This window comes from Zingiber officinale, chromosome 11B (assembly GCF_018446385.1).
Source record: "Zingiber officinale cultivar Zhangliang chromosome 11B, Zo_v1.1, whole genome shotgun sequence".
Taxonomy (NCBI): domain Eukaryota; kingdom Viridiplantae; phylum Streptophyta; class Magnoliopsida; order Zingiberales; family Zingiberaceae; genus Zingiber; species Zingiber officinale.
The window spans coordinates 78,684,229-78,712,017 of NC_056007.1; the positions used below are offsets into that span (position 1 = coordinate 78,684,229).

The 27,789-nt window shown below is 33.8% G+C and overlaps 2 protein-coding genes across 2 annotated transcripts; both read left to right on the forward strand.

Moving 5' to 3' along the window:
* The first annotated feature begins 1,511 nt into the window (after positions 1 to 1,511).
* Positions 1,512 to 20,369, forward strand: LOC122034073 (DNA (cytosine-5)-methyltransferase CMT2-like). The gene is made up of 22 exons (XM_042593204.1): positions 1,512 to 1,680; positions 2,360 to 2,928; positions 3,889 to 3,918; positions 4,001 to 4,051; positions 7,420 to 7,527; positions 7,671 to 7,787; positions 7,917 to 8,010; positions 12,949 to 13,115; positions 13,204 to 13,269; positions 13,355 to 13,600; positions 14,486 to 14,544; positions 14,618 to 14,684; positions 14,779 to 15,108; positions 15,269 to 15,337; positions 16,919 to 17,005; positions 17,116 to 17,203; positions 17,448 to 17,566; positions 17,657 to 17,761; positions 19,012 to 19,055; positions 19,134 to 19,203; positions 19,291 to 19,394; positions 19,658 to 20,369. The coding sequence occupies exons 1-22, from the start codon at positions 1,512 to 1,514 to the stop codon at positions 19,830 to 19,832; spliced, it is 2,934 nt and encodes a 977-aa protein (XP_042449138.1). The 3' UTR covers positions 19,833 to 20,369.
* Positions 20,370 to 21,055: 686 nt separating this feature from the next.
* On the forward strand, positions 21,056 to 23,966 carry LOC122033588 (succinate dehydrogenase subunit 4, mitochondrial-like). Its single transcript, XM_042592650.1, has 2 exons — positions 21,056 to 21,357; positions 23,240 to 23,966. Exons 1-2 carry the CDS (start codon positions 21,124 to 21,126, stop codon positions 23,723 to 23,725), a joined length of 720 nt encoding a protein of 239 aa, XP_042448584.1. The 5' UTR covers positions 21,056 to 21,123; the 3' UTR covers positions 23,726 to 23,966.
* Positions 23,967 to 27,789: the final 3,823 nt, after the last annotated feature.

Here is a 27,789-nt window from a genome sequence, read left to right on the forward strand (position 1 = left end):
GAAAGTTCTTGATCGATTTCTTTTTTGCCTAAAGTATTATCTTTGGGTGGAAATTCAATTAGTTTTTCATTTAAATTTTCAATTGTATTATTTTATGAGTTTTGATTTTGATTATTAATAATAAATCTATCAAGTGCACCTTTTTGAGATTGAATAAATTCTTTTATTTTTCATTTTTTTCATAAGTTTTATATATCTAAAATCATATTTTTTTCACAGACATATTTATATTAAAATAATAATAAAAGAGAAATATAAGTTCCTACTATTTTATCAAAATAAATTACGTAGAATTAAATAAACAATACACCGTGTAGTTTTAATTTGATGATATTTCAAACTTTGACTATTACTTGCACAAATATAATAAGAAAATATAAAATATTAAAATTTGATTAATTTAAGTATTTTATAATAAACTGCACTTAACAAGTATATAATAAATCAGATAAGTGCACATAAAAATTATTAAAAATCTATAAATCATATTTTATGATTTTTTAAGTGCATAATCAGGTTTGTAATTGCAGTAATTTGCTTGCAATGAAAAAATGGGAAGAAAAAATTTCATATAATTGCAAATAATTTATTTTTCCAGTGATATTTGGGTACATTTCATCTATAATTTATTATTTATATAGAACAATAAAGATGATTTCAAGAAAAAAAAAGATCAAAAAAAATATTATCGAGCGATTGAGGAAGGCGAAGGACGTCTTCTAAGATTGAGAGAATCACCGGGAAGGATAAAAAATATAGAAGGCAAAGGAGATTGAGACAATCATCGGAAAAGGATAAAAAATATAGAGGATGAGACCTGAAAAAATGAATGAGAATATGAGAAGAAAAATGTGATGAAAAAAATTAAAATTCGGTAGAGATTTATATAGGATTATAAGAGAATATATAATACAAAATTATAATGAATATATACGTTGGAATTAATTGTTGTTGACTCTTGTACACGGACATCGAAGAGTCTAAAACTTCAATAACTGTTATAACAGAATGTATACTTTGGAATTAATTGTTATTGACACTTGTATAACATCGAAGAGTCCAAAACTTCAACAGCTATTATTAACTGTTATGGTAGAAAATTAAGTTTTAATTATTAAATCTATCTAAATTTTTTTAATACAAGTGAGCCCCAATAAACTTCAACAGCTGCTATGCCTTAAGTCGGATCTGATAATATTGAATCGTCTGATATGAGTAATTTTACCTTTTACACTCATGGAAAGCAAACTGACTAAATGTTTGTGATTTCGAATCACTCGTAATATTGAGTTGTCCTTTATGATTTATTCATGTCTCTCAAAGTTATCCAATAGCCTATGAGAAATTTTGTTAGAATCGGATTAACCATCTCTAGGTGAATGAAGAAATACTTAGACGATCCCGTGCTTCTCGTATCGGTAAGGCGATATGGATGTACATTAGAAGACCACAGTTCAATCTTGGAGGATGAGTTAGTGCTGAATTTATTGAAAAACTTGGACTAGACGACTATGGACCGACTACACCGGAGGAAACCGTCCGCCAATTTATCTTTCTACACCGAGTACTCAGTTCAACGTTTAAATCTTCAAGAGCACTGCCATGGCGTTATCGGGATTTACTCACGTGGTTCCATAGAAATTTCTATGGGCCGAACAGGCCTCCAGGATTTCTCGAAAGGTAAGAATTGAAACCTGAGTTATAGAAAAAAAAAAAAAAATTCTTAGACAGCAGATTTAGGGCTTTCCAGTTAAAATCAAATTCCCGCCTTGGCTACCAGAAACCTGACTCTGCTGAAACACCAATCAAGAAATGGTTTCTTCCTATTGGACATGACGCGATCTTTCGGTTGATTCGGTGTGCGATCGTCATCCAATGACGTCTAAATTTTCTGTCCGTCCAAGTCAAAAGGACAGGAGATCCGATCCACTTATCAAGGTTTTCGATCCCGCTCCTCACTTTGCGGAACCCTAAGAACCCTAATTCGCCACTTGATCACGCTCCTTCCTCTTATCTTCTTGTCGCCTCGGCGTCGGCCGAAATGGTGGGAAGTCCTTCCCCGGCCGGATCGCCAAGGACCGTCTCGTGCCGCCGTCCCACCTCGAGCTCCCCGGCTGCGCCTACTGAAGGGAATTCCTTCAGTTGTGACCATGGGGATTTGTTACCGCGGATACTGAGGTCGTCTAAGGCGCCTACGGATACTTCTGGCAGTCATTCCTGCGTTTCCCGTCGGAATGCGAAGCATAGTCGCCCGCCAAAGGCACCGAAGATCTTGAAATCGCCCGTGCTTGGCTCGGAGTGCTTATCTCCGTCGGGAAATGGGAACTCCGAGATGCACTCCTCTAATTCGGTGGTTCAGGATATGGAAATCGGCATCCCTCCCAGCTTTCTTCCGTTCTCCAACAAACCTCAAGCATGGGTGAACTTTCCATTTCCCACAACTTTGATGCTTCTTCTGCTAACCAAGAGGCTGTCGAGCTTGCTGGTTCATCGATGAAGAGGCACAAATTGTCAGAGCCATCAGTAGAGTCTTTGGATAGCCTGCGGCGGAAGCCATCTAAGATATCAGGATTGGCTAGCCATGGGCAAGGTCCTGATCCAGTGAGCAATTGTGATCGAGAAAATGGTTTTGCAGTTCATAGGAAACGAGAAAATGGTAAAGGTGACTTACGCCATTCACCAAGGCTATCCTCTGTAGATAATTCTAGTTCAGATACTACAGTGAACAATAGTGTTCGCACTGTCAAACATAGGCATAAGAGGTCAATTCAGAAAGGCAGATTAAGGTCACCAAAGAAGTTTGAGAGTAGCGAGGACACTGATAAGTGCTTCTTTGTTGGGGAGCCCATACCCGAGGAGGAAGCAAGGGAAAGGTGGCCCTATCGCTTTGTGTACCAGGTATCTGTAGTGGTGTCCCTCTTTGCGTATGTAATTTTTGCAAAATTTTGACATAGTAATGCCTTTTACTATATTCAAATTATTTTTCTTTGCCTCTATTCACCTTTGAAAATAAAACTTCAACAAGATGGATGTAAGTATGATTTTATTGGAATAAAGGAGGCGACATTCAGAATCTTCTTTTTGTAGGGAAAAGTTCCCCAATCTACCTGTGTCGGTTGCACAAGTTGACTGCTAAGAAGGATTTCTTCTTTTTTCTTCTTTTGTTTTTTTTGAAGATGCTATAGAATATTATTGCCGATTTCCTTGTGTCTTGCTAAATGCTGTTCCAAAAGCATTCATTTTGACATACTTTCCCAGCAGTTTATCTTTAAAATCATTTATTTTTGTGAATTTATGGATCTTTTTGTTTAATCAAAGATAAGAATTATTATTTGCTTGGGCTGATAACCTGGCAATTTCCATTACTTGCCAACAAAAGTTCTGCTTCTCTTTGCTTTTGCTACGTTTCCAGGATCTTGGGTATTTATCATTATTTCTAACTTGGATTTTGTAAGATGTAGTTTGCTGCTTAGAATGCCCATCCTTCATTTATTTATTCTTTAATGGGATTGATGAGTTCATTTTGATTTACTACAATCATATTTAGGTGTATGATTTATTGCTGCACCTCTTACATTGCTAAAGGTTTTTATATAATCTATTTATTCTAACTACCTATGAGCTATTAGTTATACTGTTGGTGGCTTAACAAATCATTCTCCCAATCAATTCCAATTTTTTTCTTCTTCTGAAAGTTCACTTTGCCTATCTTCTTTGGTTAGCAAGCCACTTTTAGCAGTCACTGATGAAACTTTCTACCTTGCATCTTATAAGGAAAATAATGGTATGTTTTGTGTACACAATTTTGATTACTAGAGGTTTCATTGCAGCATGCTTTTATTGCTGTCTTTCCCTCATTTCAGTTTCTTTTTTCTTTCATTGGTTCAGGACAGGGTCTTCCTGGATGTTGTCCATAAGGTTCGTTTACACCTATTTATTCTGTTTATGTATACAGATATTTCTTTTGATTTGATTGGCAATAGAATGAAATAAATGTGTTAATACGCAATTGGGCAATTTATTTGATATTGGAGATTGTGCATATATTAAGGTGAGTGATTGTTTATAGTCTATCAATTATTTGAATCATAATTCACTTTTTGTCGTTTCACAACATTTCATTTTGTTTTTAGTTTATGGAAAATATTCGAGTGGGTGTTACTTAGTTGTCATACATTTAACTGTTCTGGCAATCATGTAAATCAGCAACCATTTTATTCAGATAAACTGATGGTTCTTGTCCATACTTAATCTGCATGGTTGAGAAGGTGTTGTCTGCTTTGATCGCTTGGAAGAGAATGAAATGATTCCATGACACATTAAAGGAATGCATCTCTTTGATAATAATTTCCATCATATTGGATGTAACATTACCCACGTCAAAATCTGAAAGCAGACAACATAGATCTAGATTAATTATTTGTCTTCTCTTGGCAACTCAATTTGAGGGCATAACATTTGATGCTATCATTACTTTACACTTCTGCTATTTGTAAATCTGAAAGCACACAACGGAGATCTAGATAAACTATGTCTTCTCATGGCAATTCAATTTGAGGGCATAATATTTGATGCTATTGTCACTTTACACTTCTGCTGCTTGTTCGGTCAAAGTACAATTGCCATTTTCTTTAAGATGCTCCAGACAATGCTATCTTGCAGGATCAGTGTCAGTACATACAGACATAAGAGAAGTGACTCAATAAATTGATGGGTTAATGATTTGCTCAAAATGCTTGGGTCCAAGTTATTAATGGCTCACTCAGATATTCTTCTGAAGCTTTTGTGTGCCGACAACTCATTATATGCAGCTAAACTAGGGTGTTGCTTTCTACCCCACTTATGGCTTGATAGCCTTATTAAGATTGAACTCTAACTCAATGCCCACATTCATCTTAACCAACTACATGTGAGGCCTAATAGTGGCTCTTCTATCACACAGGCAATCTTTTTTTTACCAAATCTCACCATCGACGGGATTAAGTTCTACTGTCTAGATCCAAATAGATGAGATAATGGCCCATTAACTTATTTTTCCATGAATCATTGGCCCAAAATGTATAAGCCCATGTCCATAATAGCACATTAATTTTTTCTTGTAAATCATCAATTTGGATATAGACAATAGTAAAGCACAAATGAAATGTTTGGGAAAAAAGATTTAGCATTTGTTTGGTTCCCAAAAATGTTTCATTTTTTTCACTTATGTGAATATGGAAGTTTGGAACTATGAAAGTATGAGAACATTTATAGCCTATATTTAATTTATGTTGAACTTGGACGAAGGTTTAAGATGCCAATATTTGAACTATTCTCAAATTTTGTCAAGATGATCTATATTAATATCTTTATATGCTGACAGATGACATAGGAAGATCTATATAATTGATTCCATTTAGTGAGATAAAAGTTTGATTGTTATTGTTGTCATATACACATACTATGAATTAGGTAACTTCAACTATGATATAATCCAATTTGGCTTTATCGAGTTACATATGGGTGCACAACGAAGGGGAGCCTTGGCACAACGGTAAAGTTGTTACCATGTGACTAAAATGTCATGGGTTCGAATCCTGGAAACAGCCTCTTGCAAAAAGCAAGGTAAGGCTGCGTACAATGGATCCTTCCCCGAGATCCCGTATGGCGGGAACTTCGTGCACTGGGCTGCCTTTTTTTTTTTTTTTTTTTTTAATATCGGTGCACAACGAATATCTTGAGCTTATCCATATTAACTTTGCCTATTAGTTCAATTATCATAATCAAGGTTATCACAATTGAAATCCTACCTAGGAACATGGTTCGTAGGTTTGAATCATAGGATCAAAGTGTATGATCGTAAAATTCTACAATTTTTAAAAAATATTTAAAACTATATTTTACATTTATAATTTATCACATATATTGACTTTCACTATATTTCAATATTATTAACACTATATAATTAAAATTATTGCTATAGTAAATATATTGAAAATATAATAAATGCTTAAAATGTTCCATCTTTATATAATTTGCATCAAGTAACAACTTGCTAAGATGAATGATAAATATAAGTAGCTGAAAATAACAATAGTTAAATATGAATGCTAAAATCAATAACTAAAAAGGATTTGAGTCAAAAAGAATTTTATATAATTGATATCTTTCAAATGGTCCTATGACATCGAATTTTTTTTCCTATAATAAATGCCAATCCTTTTTAAATGTAAGTTTATTCCAATCAAGGTTGAGGACAGAGTTCCTAATAGGAACAATGAGAAAAATAAGGGTTGCATTGTATGGTTTTAAGATCCTAGCCCAGTTGAGATCCTATTTGAGATCTGGATTGTTGAGGTTAGTCTAGATTGTAGGATCATGGGATCCTAAGGTCCAGATTGCAATTTTACTACCATGTTTTCAATATCACTTGGAATAGACTAACAAGGAGATCTAATCCATTTGATATTTCATTTAGTCCATTTAGAAGTAACAAATAAAATTGTAAAAGAATGATATCCTTTGATGGAAGAAACTGTTACAATTATAAAGAATGATCATTTGATGGAATGAATAAATAACACATGGAATGAGCTTCATCTGAATTTTAGACTTGAAGTAGAATAAGAATGAGCTATTTCATGTTTTCAACCAAGGAGAACTTTCAGTTGCTCTTATTCTTCAGTTATTGAAACTGATTTTTCACATCTTGGTTAAGATGATGAATGTGAGGATGAAACTTACAAATATTTTAATGATGTTGTTTTTCATAAATATTACAAATTTTCACTTCAAAGGTTGTTGTTTTTCTCGCACGTATGCATTTTGCTATGTGTTAGAAATTTTAATTTTATTTTATTATGAAAAATATACATTCTGAGTATTTGGTTATTCACTGTGTGGTTGGTCTATTCTAATCTATTAAATACTTTTTTTAATAATGGTATTTTATGCATTTGCATATTCAAATAAACTGTGCAGTTTGACCCTTTTGCTTTCTGCTGTTTTGTAAAACCTTAATACTCTTGATATGTGTAATATGGGTGTTGTTTGAAGCTTTGATAGGATAAATCAATATTATGTCGTCTCAATATCCATCTAGATGACCAGATCTACAATAATTGTGCTATGCTGTTTCAATTATTTACCTCCCAATTTCATAGTCATTTATGCTTTTGAATTAAAAAAAAACTTATCCAATGAATTCTGTATTGTATGTTCGTTCAGATATACATGCTAGTATTTTTTGCTTTCAAAACATACTCAGCTTCTACTTACCATCACTGTTTTGAGATGATACAAGGGCTACTGTTGGGCAGTGCATGTGTTAGCTGATGTTTGACCGACCTATAATTGATGTCAATATCATGTCAAGGGATAGACCAGTTTCGCCTTGTTATTTCTTACAGCAGTTAAACTAATGATCAATTTCCTTTATAGGGTCCTATGGACAAGCCCAATTATATTGGCAGGATTTTGGAATTTTTTGAAACAAAAAATGGAGATCACTACTTCAGAGTGCAATGGTTTTTCAGAGCAGAAGATACTGTGAGAATATTGCCTTAACCTTACAGTTTGGAGTTGATTTATATTTCCTTAGTTTTCCATTTTTCCTAATTGAGATAGAGTTGGAAAATTGAAGTATTACATAAATAATGGAACATATTTATGTCTGTTACTCTTTGTCATAGGTTTTGAAAGATCATGCTGCAGGCCATGATAAAAAGAGGCTTTTTTACTCTGATCTACAAAATGATAACTTACTAGATTGCATTGTCTCTAAAGTTCAGATTACAGAAACTCATGCTGTAAGTGATAACTGTGTCTCTCTTTTATTTGAACATAAAACATTTGTTTTAGTTAGTGTAAATGCCTAATGTAACATCATCAATAGTTAAATCTTTCTTTACATTATTATTTCTCACTTTTTGTTGCAGGAACCCTTGGAATCTAAATCAATTCCTTCATGTTATTATTATTATAACATGAAATATTCAGTGGATTATTCTTCATTCTGTAATATTTGGAACAGTAAGTAGTGTTGTTTTTTTTCTACTGATTGTTGCATTAATTTTTGTTTGGATTTCTTCCATATATTTATTTACTGTATATTATAGGCATGTTATAAGGTGAGAACTTACAGTTGATCTTGCTTTACATTGTCTCTAGGCATCTACCATTGCATTGCAGCGGTGACATTTGTTTTATCTTTAGTTTTGTAAGATTGCTTTTTTACATATTGAAAGCCACATTCATTGGCCATTACATATTTTCGTCGTTAACTTTCCAACTCTGCTGGTATACTTATATTCCTTCATTTTTCACTCTTTGAATGATTTAGATTTCCATTTTTTTCTTATGCAAATCAACTAAACATTTTTTATATAAACTTATTTTCCCTTTTTAAATTTAATCCCATATTTTACTTAATTTAATTATTTCCATTAGTAATAATTTAACAAACTTAGTCTGAGACCAGATTTATTTCAAGGCAGACCATCATTTTTTTTTATTGTTTTGTGCAATTCTATATTTTTTTGATTTGATTTCTTCAACTTGCAAGTTTGCTGATTGAGGTGTGCAGCCTTGTGAAATTTGGATGAGACACATGGTCTATCTTTGTGCTGTATCAATTATTATCAATCAATTCCACTACTCTCATAGAGGATGATACCATGTATTACCAAAATTACCATTGGACCTAGATTTTATTGATTGCAATCTTACAACTGACAGTTTGCTGTGTGTTAAATATGTGAGATTTGGTCAAGTATTGGCATAGAGACTTTCAGTGAACATCGAACATCAATAAACATGGGGCCCTTTGTGAATGATAAACTAATCAGTAATCTTTCATAGATTGGATGATTCACTGGACTGACAAGATTAACTCGATACTAGTTGGGATATGATAATGATTCTATCAACAATTGTTATAGTGTCATCATGGACATTCTTAACAACAACAACCAAGATTTTATTTCACTAAGTGGGTTAGTTATATGGATCCTCCTACGTCATTAGGCTCAACTACCTATATATATATCTAAAGGGCAATCCGGTGTACGAAACTCTCGCCAATGTAGGTCCTGGGAAGGGTCTATTGTACGTAGCCTTATCTTGTTTTACATGAGGCTAGTTTCGAGACTCAAACTCATGATCACCAAGTCATACGACAACAATTTTGCCATTGCACCGAGATTCAATCACTTATTATATCATCATTTATATTTAAATTATTTTTATTTTTTTTATCGTTGCTAATCAAGTTTTCTTTAGGCTCTCCCTTTCTCGATTAATGTGTATAATTATCACGATCTTACATCGCTTAATTGGGACATTTATTGGTTTATACCATCTTAAATCTGTCTCTCAAAGTTTTCCCTCAATAGTTGCAACATCGATATTTTCTCTAATGTTATCATTTCTTATTCTATTTATCCTCGTATATCCACACGTTAATATTCTCATCTATGTGACTCTCATCTTCTACTCGTGTGCTTGCTTCATGAATATTCTCATGATTCTTATAAAATTTGATTGGATTTAATTGTGTTGGCTGAGTTAAGGTGTAACACCTTTGACTTTCCATCTCAGCTAAAATCACATGACAAGATGATATACTTGGAATTTAGAATTTTTGTGATAATTCCCTTTAGCTTCGTATGTGAATCAACTAACTAAATCTTATTTTCAAAGGCTTGCTGTCGAAAATGCTAGGGCATCCCTGGGTTATATTGGCTATGGTATAAATGGTTGAAATTCTGGTTTGTTGATTATTTTCTTTCAGTTGTTTGATGACATTGTCATTTTTCTGCAACCCGAGGATGAACTTCTACCTATTAGCACATTAGCCTGGACGTTTGACGATCGTCGCAACTAAAGGATGCCATCCTCAAGTTTCGATATAGGATTTTCTCGTCAACTTTTGTTTGATTTTAGGATGGTCCACCTACGCGATGCATGGCGATGCCGACGGCGGAAGGTTGTCATCATAGGACTGTTAGATCAACGGTCGAATGTGTGCATTAATGCGAGGCGTCGATCGGGTGACGCGAAGGCTACATCTGTCTAGTTCAGTATAAATATCTGCCGAGACCGCGCCCATCAGCAAGAGTGATTGCATTCGCGATCTCGAATTGTCTCAATGTAGGCTACGCCGTTCACATTCCGTAGATTCAATTAGATAAAACAATGGGTAGTAATAATGATGAAACTAATAATCTAAGATTGGGCGAGATAGAACTCCTCTATTGAAATCTAAGTCAGATACGATGATTATGAGAGAAAATTATGTTTTGTCTCTGCACGGACAGAAGGTGACAATGGCAAAGATGATCGGGTTTGACTGACTCGGTGTTTAAGTTATAGTTCATATACTAGTGGGATTAATGGTAGATTACGTAGTGGGTATTGTAATTAAATCAGGTGAACAGGTTAATGAAGTGATAGAGAGGAATAGAAAAAACTGATAGCAAGTGGAGATGCATAAAGTAAGATCTATGATCTAACCAGTGATCAAGTACAAGAGCTAGCAATTGGTTTGGGAGGACTTTAGAACAAGAGGATTTTCCACCAAATGAAATGTTTTGAGTGGCCAGGTCCAACGGCCGTAAGCATTGATTTCGTATCAGAACTAGAATACGAGAATAAGTAGAGTGAAACGAGAGTATGCATGTATGAAATTGGAGTTATGATGGAACTACTAATTGGAATTATTTTGCATTAGATTGGATGGCATGATATAGTAGCTAATATATTATAGTACAAAGACACTAAGTCGCGCAGTAAACGTCGTAAATCAGCTTATACACACAGAAAGTAGGAAGATGAAAAGATTTGTAACAGGATTCGGAAAGAGTCTAAAGAAATCGAGCAAAGGTCACTTTAACGTGGATATATCCATTCCGAACGATAGTATCGATAGATAAGAAATATATACCCAAGGAAGGACGAGATAGGTATATTTAAGAGAAGTGTAGATGACATAAGGTCTGGCTGATGGCTCAGGGGATAGATGTGAGTTGTACCGGTAGTCCCTAGAAGATCCAAGGAAGAAGGACCATACCAGTAAAGAATCTTGGAATGGAATGAAAGTCGAGAAAGTGAATCTGCGAAACCGAATACATAATTATATATTTAGGAGAAAATTTAAATATCATCTGATAACAGAGCTGAGCTAGAGAATGTTAGTGGTTGAAGACGGTTACTTTATACGCATATATCAAAATGGAATAGCAGCTAGAGGCGATTTATGATATTTAAAGCGAAAACAAGAGATCTTGCCCAATGAGAGACGAATGTATGTGATGGGTAAGCGATAAACCAACAAGAAAAAGAGATGAGAAGCGGTGGGTAGGGTATTTTTGACTTTAATAATGAAGGTTTAGAAGACAACTTGGTAGTAATTTAATTAGGTCAAACGAATGAGCATCATGAATTTTAATTTTTATAAACTTTGAAAGCAAGTTTTAAAAGGACAAATCAATCTGTGAACCGATGTATTTATAGCTGAGGTTGACATAATGAATTCTAGATGATAAATCCTTGGGAGACGTAGTTGTGAAGGAAACGTGCTTCTACCTGAAAGAAAAGCCTTATCCCTAACAGGAGGAATCGAATGAACGGACTGTTAGCATCTCTATTTGGGATCCTCTGTTCCAAGTTCCCTTAGGCGTGTGCTGTTAGGCACAAAAACTACTAATAATGATCTTAGGAACGTCATACTGAAACTTGGGGACGAAAAGTAGAAAAGATTAAGGAAACCGATAGTAATGAAAATCGCCTTCGTGACAATGTTCCGAACGGATGACAGTTCGTCTTCTAAGATCTTCTGCGATCTTCTTGATGATGAAAATATAGCGGAAGCGAATAAGGAGATCTACATATACGGTATTATCACGACGAAATATAATGAGTGAGAAAAATACGGAGAATTTTAGTGAGAGGTAGGTGTTACGAATATTGGAATCGTGGATTAGGATTAATTACTGAATAATGATGACGTAGACTTGGTAGACTTGATGAACAGATAGTGAAGTTCACAAAAGATAGGTTCATAGTCATCTCTAAGTCCCTATCTTTTTTACATTAATTATAATACTACCGTACGGTATGTTTCATCGTTTCTTGGTACGATATTATTTTTGGTAGATGAGACACGTGAAGGAGTAAATGCTAAGCTAGAATCTTGGAGGGAAACACTAGAAGGGAAAGGTTTTAAGCTTAGTAGATTAAAGACGGAATATATGAAGTTTAGCAATATTAGAAGTAATGAAACAATTGTTAAGATAGGAGAGGACGAGTTGCCTGGAACCGAGAAATTTAATATTTAGGATCATTTTTACAATGGAGGGATTGAGAGATGTACTTCACAAGCGTTGATGGGTGAAATGGAGGGAGGTGTTTTGTTTGTGCGTAAAGTACCTCTTAAACTTAAAGGTAAAGTTCTATAAAACAGCAGACCCAATATGTGTTGAGTCTACGCCACGACTCGAGCAGTTAAGATGATGAGTTGGAGTCATGAGGATGTGATAGGTGTGGACATACGAGGATGGACAAAATAAGAAATGAGAGCATTAGAGAAAGCCTGAGTGCATCTATTGAGGAGAGGACACGCTTAGATGAACATGTACCTTAGACGATGCTTCCGCTAGAAGAAACTGATAAACATGCATATAAAACGAGGAAGAGGAAGACCAAAAAAGACTTGGTTAGCAACAATAAAACAAGATAAAATTTATTTAAATATAGATGATGATATAATAGGAGATAGAGCTCAATGGCGTAAAATGATTCATACAGCCGACCCCACTTAGTGGGAAAAGGCTTGGTTGTTGTTGTTGTTGTTTTGTTTGATTTTAAGAGTTTTTTCATGTTACATTTTATTTTTTGAGTTTATTGGCTGACACCATGATGCTTATACTTTGTTGTGAAGGGAATGACTTGTGCTAATATGATTTGTTTCAGCATCTGGCAATATGAGTAGCACTATGAAAGAATCTTTTGCAGGAAATATCAATAGTGAATCATTGGAAAAGGAAGACCTTGCTGTACTAGACCTATATTCTGGTTGTGGTGGAATGTCAACTGGGCTTTGCCTTGGAGCAGCGATGGCAGGGGTCAAACTTGTGACAGTAAGTACTTCTAGGAAAATAGCTATTAATGGAAACATTTTATTTTCTGTTGAGGTTTGACCTGTACTTATTATAGTTTTTTTCATAGAGATGGGCACTTGATTACAGTGAGCCTGCTTGCATCAGTTTTAAGTTAAATCATCCAGAAACTCAGGTATGCTGTTTTTCTGTCTCATTCATTGTATTGTCCTCAAGCAAAATCTTGATATAGATTCACTGGTGTATGCTGACCCTAATAGGTTAGGAATGAGACTGCTGATGATTTCTTTAACTTACTGAAAGAATGGGAAAAACTATGCAAAAGGTATAAAGTAAATGTTTCTACAATAAGTGATTCTTGCTCAAAAACATCCAAAGTGAAAGATCCTCCAAGGAAGTCTGGCTCTCAGTCCAACATTTCAAAAGGTGAATATGAAGTATCAAAGATAGTTGACATTTGTTATGGAGATCCTGCTGATGAAGGAAAACCTGGATTAAAGTTCAAGGTACATTATAGTAGTTATTTGTGGATTTTATAGCCTTGGTACATGATGTTTGCCACAATGTTTTTTTATTTTATTTATTTATTTATATTTTATGATCATTGTGTTTGATTTTTTACTTTCTGGATTTCTAGAGACCTTAGTTTGTTGAGCAATCTCTCTACCTTAATCCTTGTTGAAGAAGTCACTGTTGCTTTTGCAAAGTTTTAAATCTACTGAAATTCCATGTTAAAACATGGCCTAAGACATTCTTATGTTGGTACTTCCCTGAAAAAAATAATAGCACCCTGGACAAATGTACTAGGAACCTTTATTGTTTTGATTTTCTCTTGAGGTCTTGAGGATCTCATGTGTTTCCTTTTGGTTGTAGGGACAGTTGAATATCCTTTTAAGTTCACAATGCCCTGAAGTTTCATGTCAAATTTTGGTCTAAGACTGTCATGTCATAAATTTCCTTAAAAGGTTACAGCAGCCATTTTGTTGAAAAGATATTAATTTGCAATGCCTATACTTTCAATATTGATTTGATTTTACCTGTTAGTGGCTTAGATCACTTTCTTCCCATTATAGCCCTAGTATATCTCATACCATAGCCAAGCTACTTAACTAAATCTGGATGACACTCATGATTCTAAATTTCTTTATGTAGTGTTGTACTAAATATCTTTTTGCAGTGTTGTACTCTTCTCTACTTGGTTGCATGGAAGTTCAAGCAATTAGTCTATATAATCCGTGTTAATCAAATTCAATATCTCTTTGGCAAACTGGCATACTCTCGAGGTTTATGCATATTGTTTGATGTCTTTGGAAAATCTTCATTTTCTCCTCTTATATCTTTTGGCTATTATTATGACCGTGAATGATCACTACACTACTGTAATATTCCAGGTTCGCTGGAAAGGTTATGGCCCTAGTGAAGATACCTGGGAACCATTGCAGAATTTAAGGTATTTAGTGAATTGTTAAGATCTGACCTCATATTCTGGTTTCTCCGATGGGACTTATATGACACCTTGACAGAAATTGTGAAGAACTACTAAATGAATTTGTTTTAGAAGGATTCAAATCAAACATATTACCACTTCCTGTAAGTGTTGGTGATAGTTCTCTGCACTTTTTTTTATTATAAGGAAATATATAATATTAGCCATGCAAGTTGATTCTTGTGTTGAATGTAATAGGGGAGTGTAGATGTGGTGTGTGGAGGACCTCCATGTCAAGGAATTAGCGGTTATAATAGGTACAGAAATTTCAATGCACCACTTGATGATGAAAGAAACCGACAAATCGTGGTCTTCATGGACATAGTACAATTTTTGAAGCCTAAATATGTTTTAATGGAAAATGTTGTGGATATACTGAACTTTGCTGATGCTACTCTTGGGCGATATGCTTTGAGTCGTTTAGTTTCTATGAGCTACCAAGCTAGACTTGGGATCATGGCTGCTGGTTGTTATGGTGTCCCTCAGTTTCGTTTGCGGGCCTTTCTGTGGGGAAGTCACCCCAAAGAGGCAAGTTCATTATTTGCTGTTGCTTTTTTAATCTAGTACATCTGTGGTAATTTTTTGACCTTTTTGTGGGGAAGTCACCCCAATGAGGCAAGTTCATTTATTTGTTGTTGATTTATTAATATGGTACATCTGTGATAATTTTTTGGTTCACTGTTTGTAGAAACTACCACCATTTCCATTACCAACACACGAGGTGATTGTGAAGAATGGTTGTCCGCAAGAATTTGAGGTCCATCTTATTCCACATTTCCTTTTTGGTTTCAATGTGTCATAACGCACACTACCTTTTCCTTTATGTTGTCATTGTGTTTACTTGGAATAGAGGAAATAAGGGAGAAATGAAATAAATTTAAGTGAAAATGAAAACAAAGAAATGAACTGAAATGTTTTATTTCCATCCTATTTATTTTTTCTTATTCACTTGAATAACATCAAAAATGAGTTACTTGTGTTTATTAAATTCTTATTTCATTCCCCTCTATTTTCTCTTAATTTGGTCTAAATAAAATTAGATTGACTAGGCAAAATTGATTCCTTCTTATTCTTTATTTTTTTGTAAGTAAACAGGAGAAATTAATAATTTTATTTCCTTTCTTTTATTCAATACTTTCATCTGAGTAAAAAAATAGCGCTAATATATGTCACTAAGTCATGGTTGCATAAACTATTTGGAGTTTACTACATGAATCTTTTCCTTGCATTAAACTGTAACTACACAATATATCATTATATTTAAATATTAATATTTTCTTTTGTTTATATTAGTCATTTCAATAACATAATTATATTTTTATTTCACACTAGGTAGGGTTGTAAATGAACATGATATCCATGAACAAGCTTGATACTCAATTGATAAGAGTTTAGTTATGTTTGTTCAATATCGTAAAATATATAAAATATACTTTATATATAAATTTTGTAGATTTTTTAATTTTAAATTATTTATAATTTGTTAAAATTGAGAATATATATAAAGTTATGTTTATTATATTAATGTTTCGACAATTACAAAGACAACAATGTTTCTAATTGAGATCATTAGGGCTGTAAATGAGCCAAGCTTAACCAAACTTTGTGTTGTTCATGCTTGTTTGATATGGTAATTGAGTCTAGCCAAGCGGAGCTTAAAATGGATTTAGTTGCTTAAATGATTGTTCAAGCTTGATTGGTTTCTTTTTTCGAGCTTAAGCCCGATTCAAGCTTAGCTTGAGCTTTAGTTGTTATTGAGCTCTTAATTCAAGTTTGTTTAATTGATTGGAATTTGTACATTTTTAAGTTTTTTTTGGTTGGTTAGTTCACTTGATATTACAAGCTTATTTATTCATTTTGAGAGTTTTTTTTTTTAATTTATTTACAAGTTTTAAGAGGTTTGTTGATGAACATGATTTACAAGCTTTGTTTGTGGATATTGTTCATTAACATTGTTCATGAATTGTAAACATTAACGAATTGAACTTGTATGTGGTTAAGCTTGTTTATTTAGTTAAATTAGCTGTTCAAACTTGCTTATTTAATTGACCTTGTGCATATTAAACGAATATAAAAAAACTCTTATCAAGCTGAACGTGCAGCTTGTTCACGAACATTTAGTTTTTTACAACCCTTGTGAACATTGAGGAGATATTATGATTTTTAATGGTTCTTATAGTGTCCATCTAATATGTAGGCCAAAGCTTTCCTCAATGCGGTATAATACTATATGTCTCCTTTTATCCTCAGTTTTTTAAATTTTATCTGCTTTTTGAATGGTTATGAAATTAACTTGATATCACTGTAATCTGAGTGCACTATTTTCTTATAATAACAGCGCAATCTTGTTGGGTATGATGAAGGGCAGCCACGGGTGCTTGAAAAGCCCCTTCTTCTCGAAGATGCTATTGCTGATCTTCCACTAGTATGGCAATCTAAACTTTGCTTGCTATCTTCCGTTATTCTTTTGTCTTTTGATGGCATAATTTGTGTTCTTGTTTTTATTCAGCATGTTATCACTTTGATTGTTTTCAGGTTACACATAAAGAAGAATGGGATGAAATGCCATATGGGAAGAGTGCTCAAACTGAGTTTCAAAAGTTCATTCGGACACCAAAACATGGTGTGCCATTACTTTGTTAGATATTTGTTTGAAATCAACTTTTTATTTGTCCTCTCCCTAATGCTCTTTTTATCTCAAAATCTTAGTTTGATTCATAATCCATAGCATGTCTTCTGCCTAATGTCTATCCATGCATTTTGACATGTTAGAGAAAATTAAGAATGAGTGTTTGGATGAATTTTATTTTCTGATTCTTTTTAATAGAACATCTCCAGTAATTTCAATTTTCTTTTGTTATAATTAGAAATATTGGCATCTGCACAAAAACGTCCGAAGGTATCACACTCTACTTTGTATGACCATCGCACGACGCCGTTGGGAGATGATGATTATTTGCGAATATGCCAAATTCCACGGAGAAAGGTTTCATTCTCATTAAAAAAAATTGTGAAATATATAACTTTACCTGATTTTCTTTTTTCCCAATGTTTGATCTTTGGGACAATCTTGTAGGGAGCAAATTTTAGAGATCTTTCAGGTGTCACTGTTGGTCCTGATAATACTGTCCAGTTCGACCCCAAAATTGAGAGAATACTGCTACCTTCTGGGAGGCCACTGGTATTTTACCTCACTGATATAATTGCATCAAAAAGCCACATTAAGCTTCGAAACAATGAGTTAACTTTAGTATAGCCTAGTTGACCTCTCTTTATATTTTGCATAATTCAATTTGTAGACAGTTTGGTGCATGTGAAACTAGCCGTCATTTGCTTACCTTGAAGACATTCATTGCTTTAATATAGAAAACCACTGTTTAAGATATTTGCAATGATTTAAAACTCTATACGTAGGGCATAACATTATAATTATTAGACTGTCAAAAATCAGTGGTCAGGTCAGAAATCTTTATAAAGCCCTGTGACGGTAATCTTAACAAAGCAACATTTGGCAGATAACATTTCTCATGGGTTACATGCTTCCTCCTATTGGCGATGGAGTCTTGAATAGCTCAATTTCATAATTTCTAAACTGATTTTTTTTGGATAAATTGTCAAGGCATGCTCAATAGTTCTGAGGCCTCTAATGTGATAGGCTAGATGATAGCAGATAGCTTCATTTGACAAGCAAAATAGTACTTCAAATTTTCATCAATAAAAAAATGTGGGACGAGATTAAATTATTTATTTCTATTCCTGTTAAAGTATATATATATATATATATATATCTATATATATATATATATATAGATATAAATAGATATATTAGTTTCAGCTTTTCTTGATCCTTGTCCACCAAACCTTTCTCTCTCCAATATGAATGAAAGTGAAACCTCTCCTGATTTATTTGATACATACGTTAAAATGATACAAAGATACAGTACTTAAATAAGGATATCCATAAATGATAACTGAGGAAGAGATTTACTCATGCAAAAGAGAGAGATTCCATCAATAAAAAAAATATGGGACAAGATACCAGCCCCAGTCTTCTTCCTTTAACGAAACTGCGAGTTCTGTCAAATCACTGTAAGAAAATGGGGTCAGGGCAAAATTTGCTTGGTGAAGCTCCATACATATCAAAAAGTATGGTTGTTGCATTATATAATGCAAATCATCAATGCTTTATGTCAAGAAGTTCCTAAATGTTGGGGAAAATGGTTTTGAGCTTAATGGTGATCATGATTTGGAGTTCGAATGGCCATTATAGAACGAAATTATTATTGTTGAAATGGCATTAAATTAGTCTTGACAATTTAAAGAATTACATGAACTAGATCACTATATGCCCTAAGAACAGTACTTTATATATATATATATTAGTTTATGCATGTTAATATGCAAGTTTTTTTTTTTTCCATTTCCTTTCAGGTTCCAGATTATGCCATGAATTTTTGCCACGGAAAATCATCAAGGTTCATTCTATTACATATGTGGGTTCATGTATTTGAATTTCTTGTATGTCTTCAATTGGCTTCTCTTAATGTATGTAGACCTTTTGCTCGGCTTTGGTGGGATGAAATAGTACCAACTGTGATCACTATACCAAATTTTCGTTGCCAGGTTGTTAAATTTATTTGTTTCAATCTACATAGTTTATGTTTTACCATCATTCATGTCATGGACATCTATACTAGCCAAAACTTTCAGGCAATGCTACATCCTGAGCAAGAGCGAGCACTTACCATTCGAGAATGTGCAAGATTGCAAGGTTTTCCTGATTACTACAGATTCCATGGGACAGTGGAAGAAAGGTAGTGTATTTCAGAGTCTGGCTTGCATTAATTTAGCATTTCTTACATAAGTGTGATCGAGAATCAGTTTGAATCTTTCAAATTAACAACTTTAAAGAAAAAAAATAGAATGATGTATGGGTAGAATGAAGCAAATGGTGATAACTTGGTTCCGTTATCAGTTGTTATCAGTTTCATGCTGTATGATACTATTGATATATTTTTATAATTAGATTTTGATTCACTTATTTTTTATCTACTCTTAACTAAAAATGAGTTTGCAGATATCGCCATGTTGGCAATGCTGTAGCTGTTCCAGTAGGTCGGGCTCTCGGATATGCTTTGGCTATGACATGGCTTAGAAAAAATGGAGATGGACCCCTGATGACGCTGCCACCTAAGTTTGCATTCTCACACACACTTCAAGATCTTTCTACATCTACTAACAACCTGCATTGAACACTTACCTTAAACCCTACTGCTATTCTTCAAGATTCACTTGATCCTAAATCTATAAGGTGAGATCGCCCCGGTATTGTTCTTGTGAGGGTCTTGTTTAATTCATTTCATTCCTTTTCAAGCTAAATAATGCTTGGCAAAATCAACTTGGCATCTTAGGTCCCTCATTGACTCATTGTTTAGATTTGTATCTTAATTTAGAAATTGTCCTCTGAATTATAATCCACTCATTTGCCCTGATCCGCCATTGCTTTGGCGAGTCTATGCCTCTTGTATTTCCAAGCCATCTCCATCGTGGTTGCTGTTCTTGTACACTGGAAGATTAATTTAGTTATGATTTTTTTAGCCATTTTTTAATTGCTCAAATCTGTAGTACCAACCAACGTGTCATTTGTATTGCCTTGTTTCATGAAACACGGTGCCAAAATTTGGCAGCTGATAAAAAATTGCAATGTTATTTAAAGAATTGGCTGTTGTAAACTGACTGCATTGTTATAATTTTCCAGGAAGTTGGAACCGCAACCCATTGGCACTGGATCTTCTTATGATCTTTATAGTTGCATAACCTTTGAAATATCATTTGGTATATTTATTTTTACGATTTCTAATGTTTGAATGTTTAAGCCTTCAAATTGCTAAGCATTTAAAACTCAATATAAATGAAGTGAAAATAATTTTTCGACTTTTCCTGAAATCCTTTTTTTGTTCATCTGGCGTTGTAGAGGTTATAAAATCTTAAAATCATGATAATCTTGACAACCATGATCGCTAATTTAGAAAATATCAAACTTGTTGCACTACTCCGATTACGAGTTTTGCTAATTGCTACTGTTGTGGTAAATACTTTTGTTCAAATTATTATAATGTAAACTAATTTTATAAAAATTGTTTACAAGTATTTTATTTTATTTTTGGTAGACATTATTTTATGCCGATTAATGTTAGGAATGAATTTATCAGTACAGTCAACCATTACAGGTAATAAGTATTTTAATATTGAAAGTATAGTCCCCAGGGTGTAGCACAGACGGTGGGCGCATGGTATCTCTGGCGTAATGGTCTGTGTACCTGCATGAAGGATCTATCTTTTTAATATTGAAAGTGTAATAATTTTAATTAAATAAGATTAATTTAATATTATGTTGTAGAAAAACTATACTAAGTAACGTCGGACGTTATTACCTTACCGTTCAATACGACTGTTATATATAGATTTATATCGGGTTTTGCATCCGTTATAGGCTGTCCATCAAGGTCTCGTGCTTCGCTCAGTCGCATCGGCCGATCGGCGATGGCTTCCCTCCTCTCGCGCCGATCCAAAACCCTACCTCTCCATCGCTACCTCCTTCGCCCTTCTGCGTTAAGTGAGGCGTTCGCCTCCGCCCAGTTCCTTCGGGGCCTCGGCTGCGGTGCTTCCCGCCCGCTGTCGGGCGCCGGATCCGCTGCTCCATGGACGGATCGCGCCGCACAAGCTACTCCTACACTAGCCCCGCCTAGGGTGATCGACAACCTTGGTTCAGAGAAGGTGACCCTTTTCTTTCCCTTTCCCTTTTTTTGCTTTGCAGTTGAGTCACCGATTGGGTTTTCATCTTGACCTGTTTTCCCCCACTTCCTGGTCCTATTAGTTATAGTAAGATCGATTCTTTCGCTTCCGGTACGTTGATCTGTGTAGAATGCTATAAGAGAAACTATAAATATAACTCTTGCTATTGTGATCTTTATCTTGAACGCAGACCGCTGAGTGAAGCATAATCTTTCCTAGCCAGGCGGTGCATAACCTGAAATTTTATTCGTTTTAGGTAAAGTAGGAATTTGCACAGGAATTTCCCATCATATTCGTGCTTATTTTGTTGCATTTTTTGCGAAACTTCACATGAATTAAGTTGCATTTAGGAGGTTGATTGACAGGGGTTTATCTTTTTCTCTACTTTCATGGTACAGAATTTATTTTTAATGATTTATTAAAATCTCATGCTGGATTTCTTGACCGATATTACTAGATCATGTGTTTTACTTTCCACAAATATGGGATTATGAAACCGTAGGAGGTTTCTTTGAATCCCATCACTTGGGGTTTTCAAGAGAAAAGTAGGCAACCTTGGTCTTATATACTTAAGGAAATATTTCTTTACGACGAAAAAGGTAATATTTCTTTTTTATTTTCATAAAACCATAATTGATGAGAAATCACAATGGTGTTATTAAATATTATAGTGTAAATAGGTGGTTTTACAGATTGAACGCATCTTTATGTTTTTTTTTTCTTTTACTTGAGGAAATAAAAATTGTAGTTTCAGCACGAATTTATTGTAAACTCTGCATTGGTGGGAGAGAGGAGTGAGCATGCACAAGGATGAAAAACAGTGGAGGAAGGAGGAAAGATTAAAGCAAGGTAAGAAGAAAAATAGCTGGGGTCTGGAGTGAGGGGTTGTTTCTTTCTTCATTCTATTTTGTCACGTTGGGATGAAACAGAAAAACCAAGAAAAGTGAGCATGGAATACAGATTACCTTTTTTATTTTGTTTTTGTTAAAATGTATGTAGTGAATTAAAATGTGTTCATGCAGTTCATATGCCATGCTTGACCATGTTGCATATGCTATTTGCATGTGTTCCCAGAGTTTTTTCTCTCTCTCAGTTTGCTTAAACAAATAGACATATTAGCATTGCATAGTTATCAGTCAGGAGGGAACTAAATGAGCAGAACATGAACAATCTAGATTATGTGGTGCTACACAAGCAGACCTCAAGCAATCTAGGTTATGTTGTCACGCACAGATAAGTGTAATGGTGTGATCATTTGGTACTTTCAGACCAAATCAACGAATCAAATGCAAAAAGAACAGATAAGTGCAAAGGAATGATCATCTGATATTTTTATAACAATTTTTTTTTTCTTTCCCAAATCTTTATGTATGCACAAGTTTAAACTCAAATAGTACATGTTTCAGTTATCAATATACATCATCAATATAATTAATTTTAATAATAATTACATGAATGCAAATGTGCCCACTTAACATGCTTGCAATATCTGTAGATTTAACTCCGTTTACCTTGTCTTTACATGTTTTATTTTTCAGTATATGTTTGATTGGGTATTTTTCATTTGTCTTTCTGATAATAAAAATTAATGATGTGGAGACAGATGTTAAATACATGACACCATACCTTCTCTTGTGTTTCTTGTTAAAACAATTCTAGGATTTTATTTATTATTTTCTATTTTGTAATTAGCCAAACTCTATCACCTTTAGTGCCCAATTTTTAGCTTCATTTATCTTCTTTTTTAGCCGACTGTTGATGTTCAACGTTATATTGACCTAAAAAAGCTAGTCAAAACCTTGTTGAATACTGACTTCTCTGTAGTCACCAATTTGAATCTTTGATGTTTGTTATCACTATGCAGACTTCTGTCCGTAGCAAGATTCTCTCAAATTTCACTTTTAGTTCATTACATAGTAATCCACGATGGTTGGCTTGTTCCTTGCACACAAAAGCACACGTTGGAGAAATGAACTGTCCAGCAGATAATTTGAACTCTCAGCATAAGTATAATGAAGACTCAAAGGTTCTTGCTTTCAGTCCACTTGAGGGGACCCTTACTAGGGAAAGGAAAAGTGGATTAGTTAATGAAAGCTTGAAGGTGAAGAGAATGGAGCTCTCCATAAAGACTACTTATGCGCTTATACCATTGTTGCTACTTGTATCAAAATCAACGTTAACTACATCAATGCTGGTCTTGTGCACATACTGGCAAATCTATGGGTTTTACAAGGAGATCATTCTGGATTACATTCACCATGAAGTCACAAGGAAATGGGTTTTGATATATTTCAGCTTGCTGCTACTCATCTTGGCTAAGGACACCATCCTTGCTTTCAATCTAGTATGATGTCCTCTAAGGCTCATCTGCAAGATGTAGACTGGCGGATAAGGAAGTCGGATGATGACCAGCGTATGACTTCTCGATTTATTCCTCGCAATCCCCCTTTTCAATTAGGTTCAAGTTCATGATGGCATTTGGAGGTTATGTTTGACTTGCTTCTATTTTAATTTGCAATGACTTGATGGGAACCCTGGTGTCTGGATGATTGCCTTTTAATAAAGTCCCAGTTGAATCCGGTTTTGTTGGACTTGCCTATGAGAACAATTGAAGCTATGTGATTGTTTCAGGTGGTCGATTGTCTTTGTCGTTATATTGAAGTTTAGCTACTAACATGTTGCATTGCTGTTTCGTGTAATTTTATTGGAGTAAAAGGTCAAGTCATCATTTTAACTACCCCTCTTAAGGCAGCTTCATATCCTTTGGAAGAGAGTAAATTATGAGAGTAAATTATGAGGGATATTTATCTTAATGCAGCAGTCTTTTACATGAAAAAAATCAGACACTCAGTCAGATATTTTATATATTGGGAATTTTATATATTGGGAATTGATCTCAGATCTATTGAATAATTATCTTGATCTATTGAGTAATATCCATGGCGAGTGCCAATGTGGGGGCTTGTAATCTACTGTTACTGCTGGGGATAATATGTATTGAACTCCGACTTCCCGTCACTTAAAAAGGGACATCTTGTGGTCAAATATTCACAATATAGGGCAAAACATAAAAAATTAGAATTGAAATAATGATAATAAAAATAATAAAATATTGAAAATGATAGTTTAAAATTGTGTTGGATTGTTTGATATGGGTGAAATATTTCGTTCCGTTGCCATTGACATGTTTGAGTCTCTACTGCTGTTGTGGTCGCATCGGTATATATCAAAGAAGGTGATATGGATATTCTGTACATTTTTATATAAGTAATTATAAGCACAATTCTCTCTTTTCCCCCGGCTCGACTTGGAGGAGGGCTACACTGGGTGACAATTTTTTTTTTTTTTAGGAAGGGGCCTAAATTTTTTATAGTATTATGTAATATAGACATGTAAATATGTAGTTGTGACCTTGGGTAGTTGGACCCAAATTCAGATTTTAGAATTTTTTTTTCCTTATTTGCATTAATGACATTGTCTTTTCCTTGTACCTTTTAAGTTGCAATTTGCAAAGTGAGGAATCGAAAATTGGAAATTTGTTGTAAAGTGAAACAAACTATATAAGCTGTTGCTAGGTGGGTCGCTTCTTTCTTTTCATTTCAAGTCTTTTGTTGTTGTTGCTTCCTCATTAATTTCTTTCCCTTCTCAAGATATTTTTTTACCATTATTTATAGAATTTTTAAGATATGATTTTTTTTTTATTCACAGAGATATACCTAATAATATGTTTTTTTTTCTATTCGTGCACTATAAAGTTAATCCCTTAACCCATAAAATCTAATTTTTAATCTCCATTTTTTTGCATATTTAAAATTTTAAACTTCCAAAAATTAAATTTTTTCATTATAAGTTTTAGTTATCATTGTGAAATGCCCTAAAATTTTTATTGGATTTGATCTTTGGAGAAGAATTTTCTTCCATATGCAGTTTTAAATTTCTAGTGCATCTGTTACTTCCAAACTCATATTCCACCGGTGATCGGCCTACAAATTTCGATAAGGTTCAGTTCTTCTCTCATATTTCATATTTGGAATTTTTTTATTTTTTAAATAACTTTCAGATTTATGAAATTGGAAACTTAATTGACAATTAAGATATTTTAGAAAATCTTGAATCTCATAATATTATAGAAGGTTTTATAAATAAAAATGTTTGAAGAAATAGTTGTAGATGAATTGTATATTATTAAAATTTTATTTGAACTTCATTTATTATTTTCATTTATTATTTCGCCCCTGCCTCCTGAGTCGAAGGAACAGGGTTGCTTTCTCCTTTGATTGTATGTAAGGTGGTGCTGATTTCTAGAAATCAACATCACCGAACCAACATCATCTACTTTGATTTTGGGTTGTAGAAATTGGCACCTTGGTGCTGGCTTCTAGAAACCAGCACCAAGATAGATGATACTAGTTTGGTAATGCCAGTACCATCAGTACCATCTTGATGTTGGTTTGTAGAAACCTGCAAGTACACTTTGCATGTAATAAAATGAGAGAGAAGTGAGTTGTTGAATGCAGATAAGAGGAAAATAAAAAATTGAGTTTTGCCTCTGTTAGATCATCAACGTCGGATGTTGCCTACCCTCGCTCATGCAGGTATCATTCTTGTATATAATATTTTATTGTTTTAAATATTTATTTTTAATTAATATATTTTATATTTAAAATATTAAAATCATATCGATACAATACGATATCAAAACCGTATCATTCTGATTTAGAACTGAATTTTTAATACGGATCGAGATTTTAAATCATATTCTTTGTACATTCATTGTAAACTCCCATCAGGCATAACCGAGCCGACAAGTATATGATAAATTTCCAGAATTGAAAAGTATTGAATTTTGACAAAGCCATTGAAAGTATCTTTTCATATGAAAACCTACTCGATTTATTTCTATCGATTCTTATTAGAACTGTACAAAATAATCAAAAAAAAATCGAAAATTAGACCGGAACTGATAGGCTATCGGTTCTTGTTAATCGGTTAACTGGTTTTAAATGGTTCCGGTTAACCGATTTTTACCGATTTGGTTCCGGTTTGAATTTTTTTTTTGATCGGGTTGACCGATAAATCGGTTAACACCGAAATTGTTTAAAATCGGTTAACCGGAACTGTTTAAAATTGTTAACTGATCTAGCTATTTCAGATAGACAACACCAATGTAGCATATCTTCACCGATTGCGAAGTTACCTCGAGTACTTACAATTAAGTGATTTATGAAAAGTTGACTACTTGTGAGGGATCTTTAAAAGCAGAATATCTACAAACCCAAATCAACTAACAGGGCAAACTTCTTGATAAGACCCCAAATCAGTAATTCAAAATCTTCTTTCATCTTCTAAAAGCTGGCAAAGTATAATGGAGAGAGCAAAATGTCATTCTAAAAGGTAAGCGACTAAGCTAGTGGGCCTCTTGTTACATGAATAAAATAAACACAATAATTTTAAAAGGAATCGACTTCAATACGATGCTTAACTGAGCTTGTGGAAATTTATGTAAACATACAATGGTGGGAGCATAGTGCTTGCTCTTTGAGAATTTTTATTTTTTTTAATTTTTTACATGATCTAATCGAAAAAGTGTTGTTTTTTTCCTTAAAAATATTTAAATTATTTTTTTCTTTTTATTACTGTTGTTGAACAACTGCGTGAACTTGCATCTTTTATATATATATATTCCACCAAAACTATATTGACCTAGGCAGCACAATATTAAACATCAATCAACAAGCTACCATGACAAACTATAGCTTTTTAAAAATAGAAGCTCCATTTAACGTGTTTCATGGAAAATAATAATAAGAGAAATAAGTCAAAATCTTGTTATTAAGTTTCAAGTGAACAAACCTGACTATTAGGAGAATCTCCTAGAGATAAAAATGCGATAACCTTTTCAGAACCGAACTTCATGGTAGAGGTGACAAGATGACACACCACTGGTAAAAATGCTAGCTTGTTGGTCACCATGATATCAAGTCGTGCAGCTCGTTCGACGATCAACTTGTGCTTCTTTGTTGAAACACTGTGCCCAATTTCAGCATAGTAGGGGATGTTGTGCATCATTAGCAATTCCAAATCAGCAACCTTTTGTACCACAGTCCACAAACTTCTTATTCAGCAAACAATCTTTTATAGTTTTATTCAGCAAGAAAAATTTTGTCCAAGTCTAACAATCTAACGTTACACTAACAAATAACAACAATCTTCATCTTCCAAATAACCATTAACCATCATAACTAAAATTAACAAATAACAAGTTAACAACAATCTTCATCTTCCAAATAACAATTAACCATCATAACTAAAATTATTCCATTCGAAAATATCTGAAAAATACATCAACACATGTTAAACATCAAACATTGTCTCTTTGTCTAACACAAATTCAAGATTTCTAAAGGATTTAAA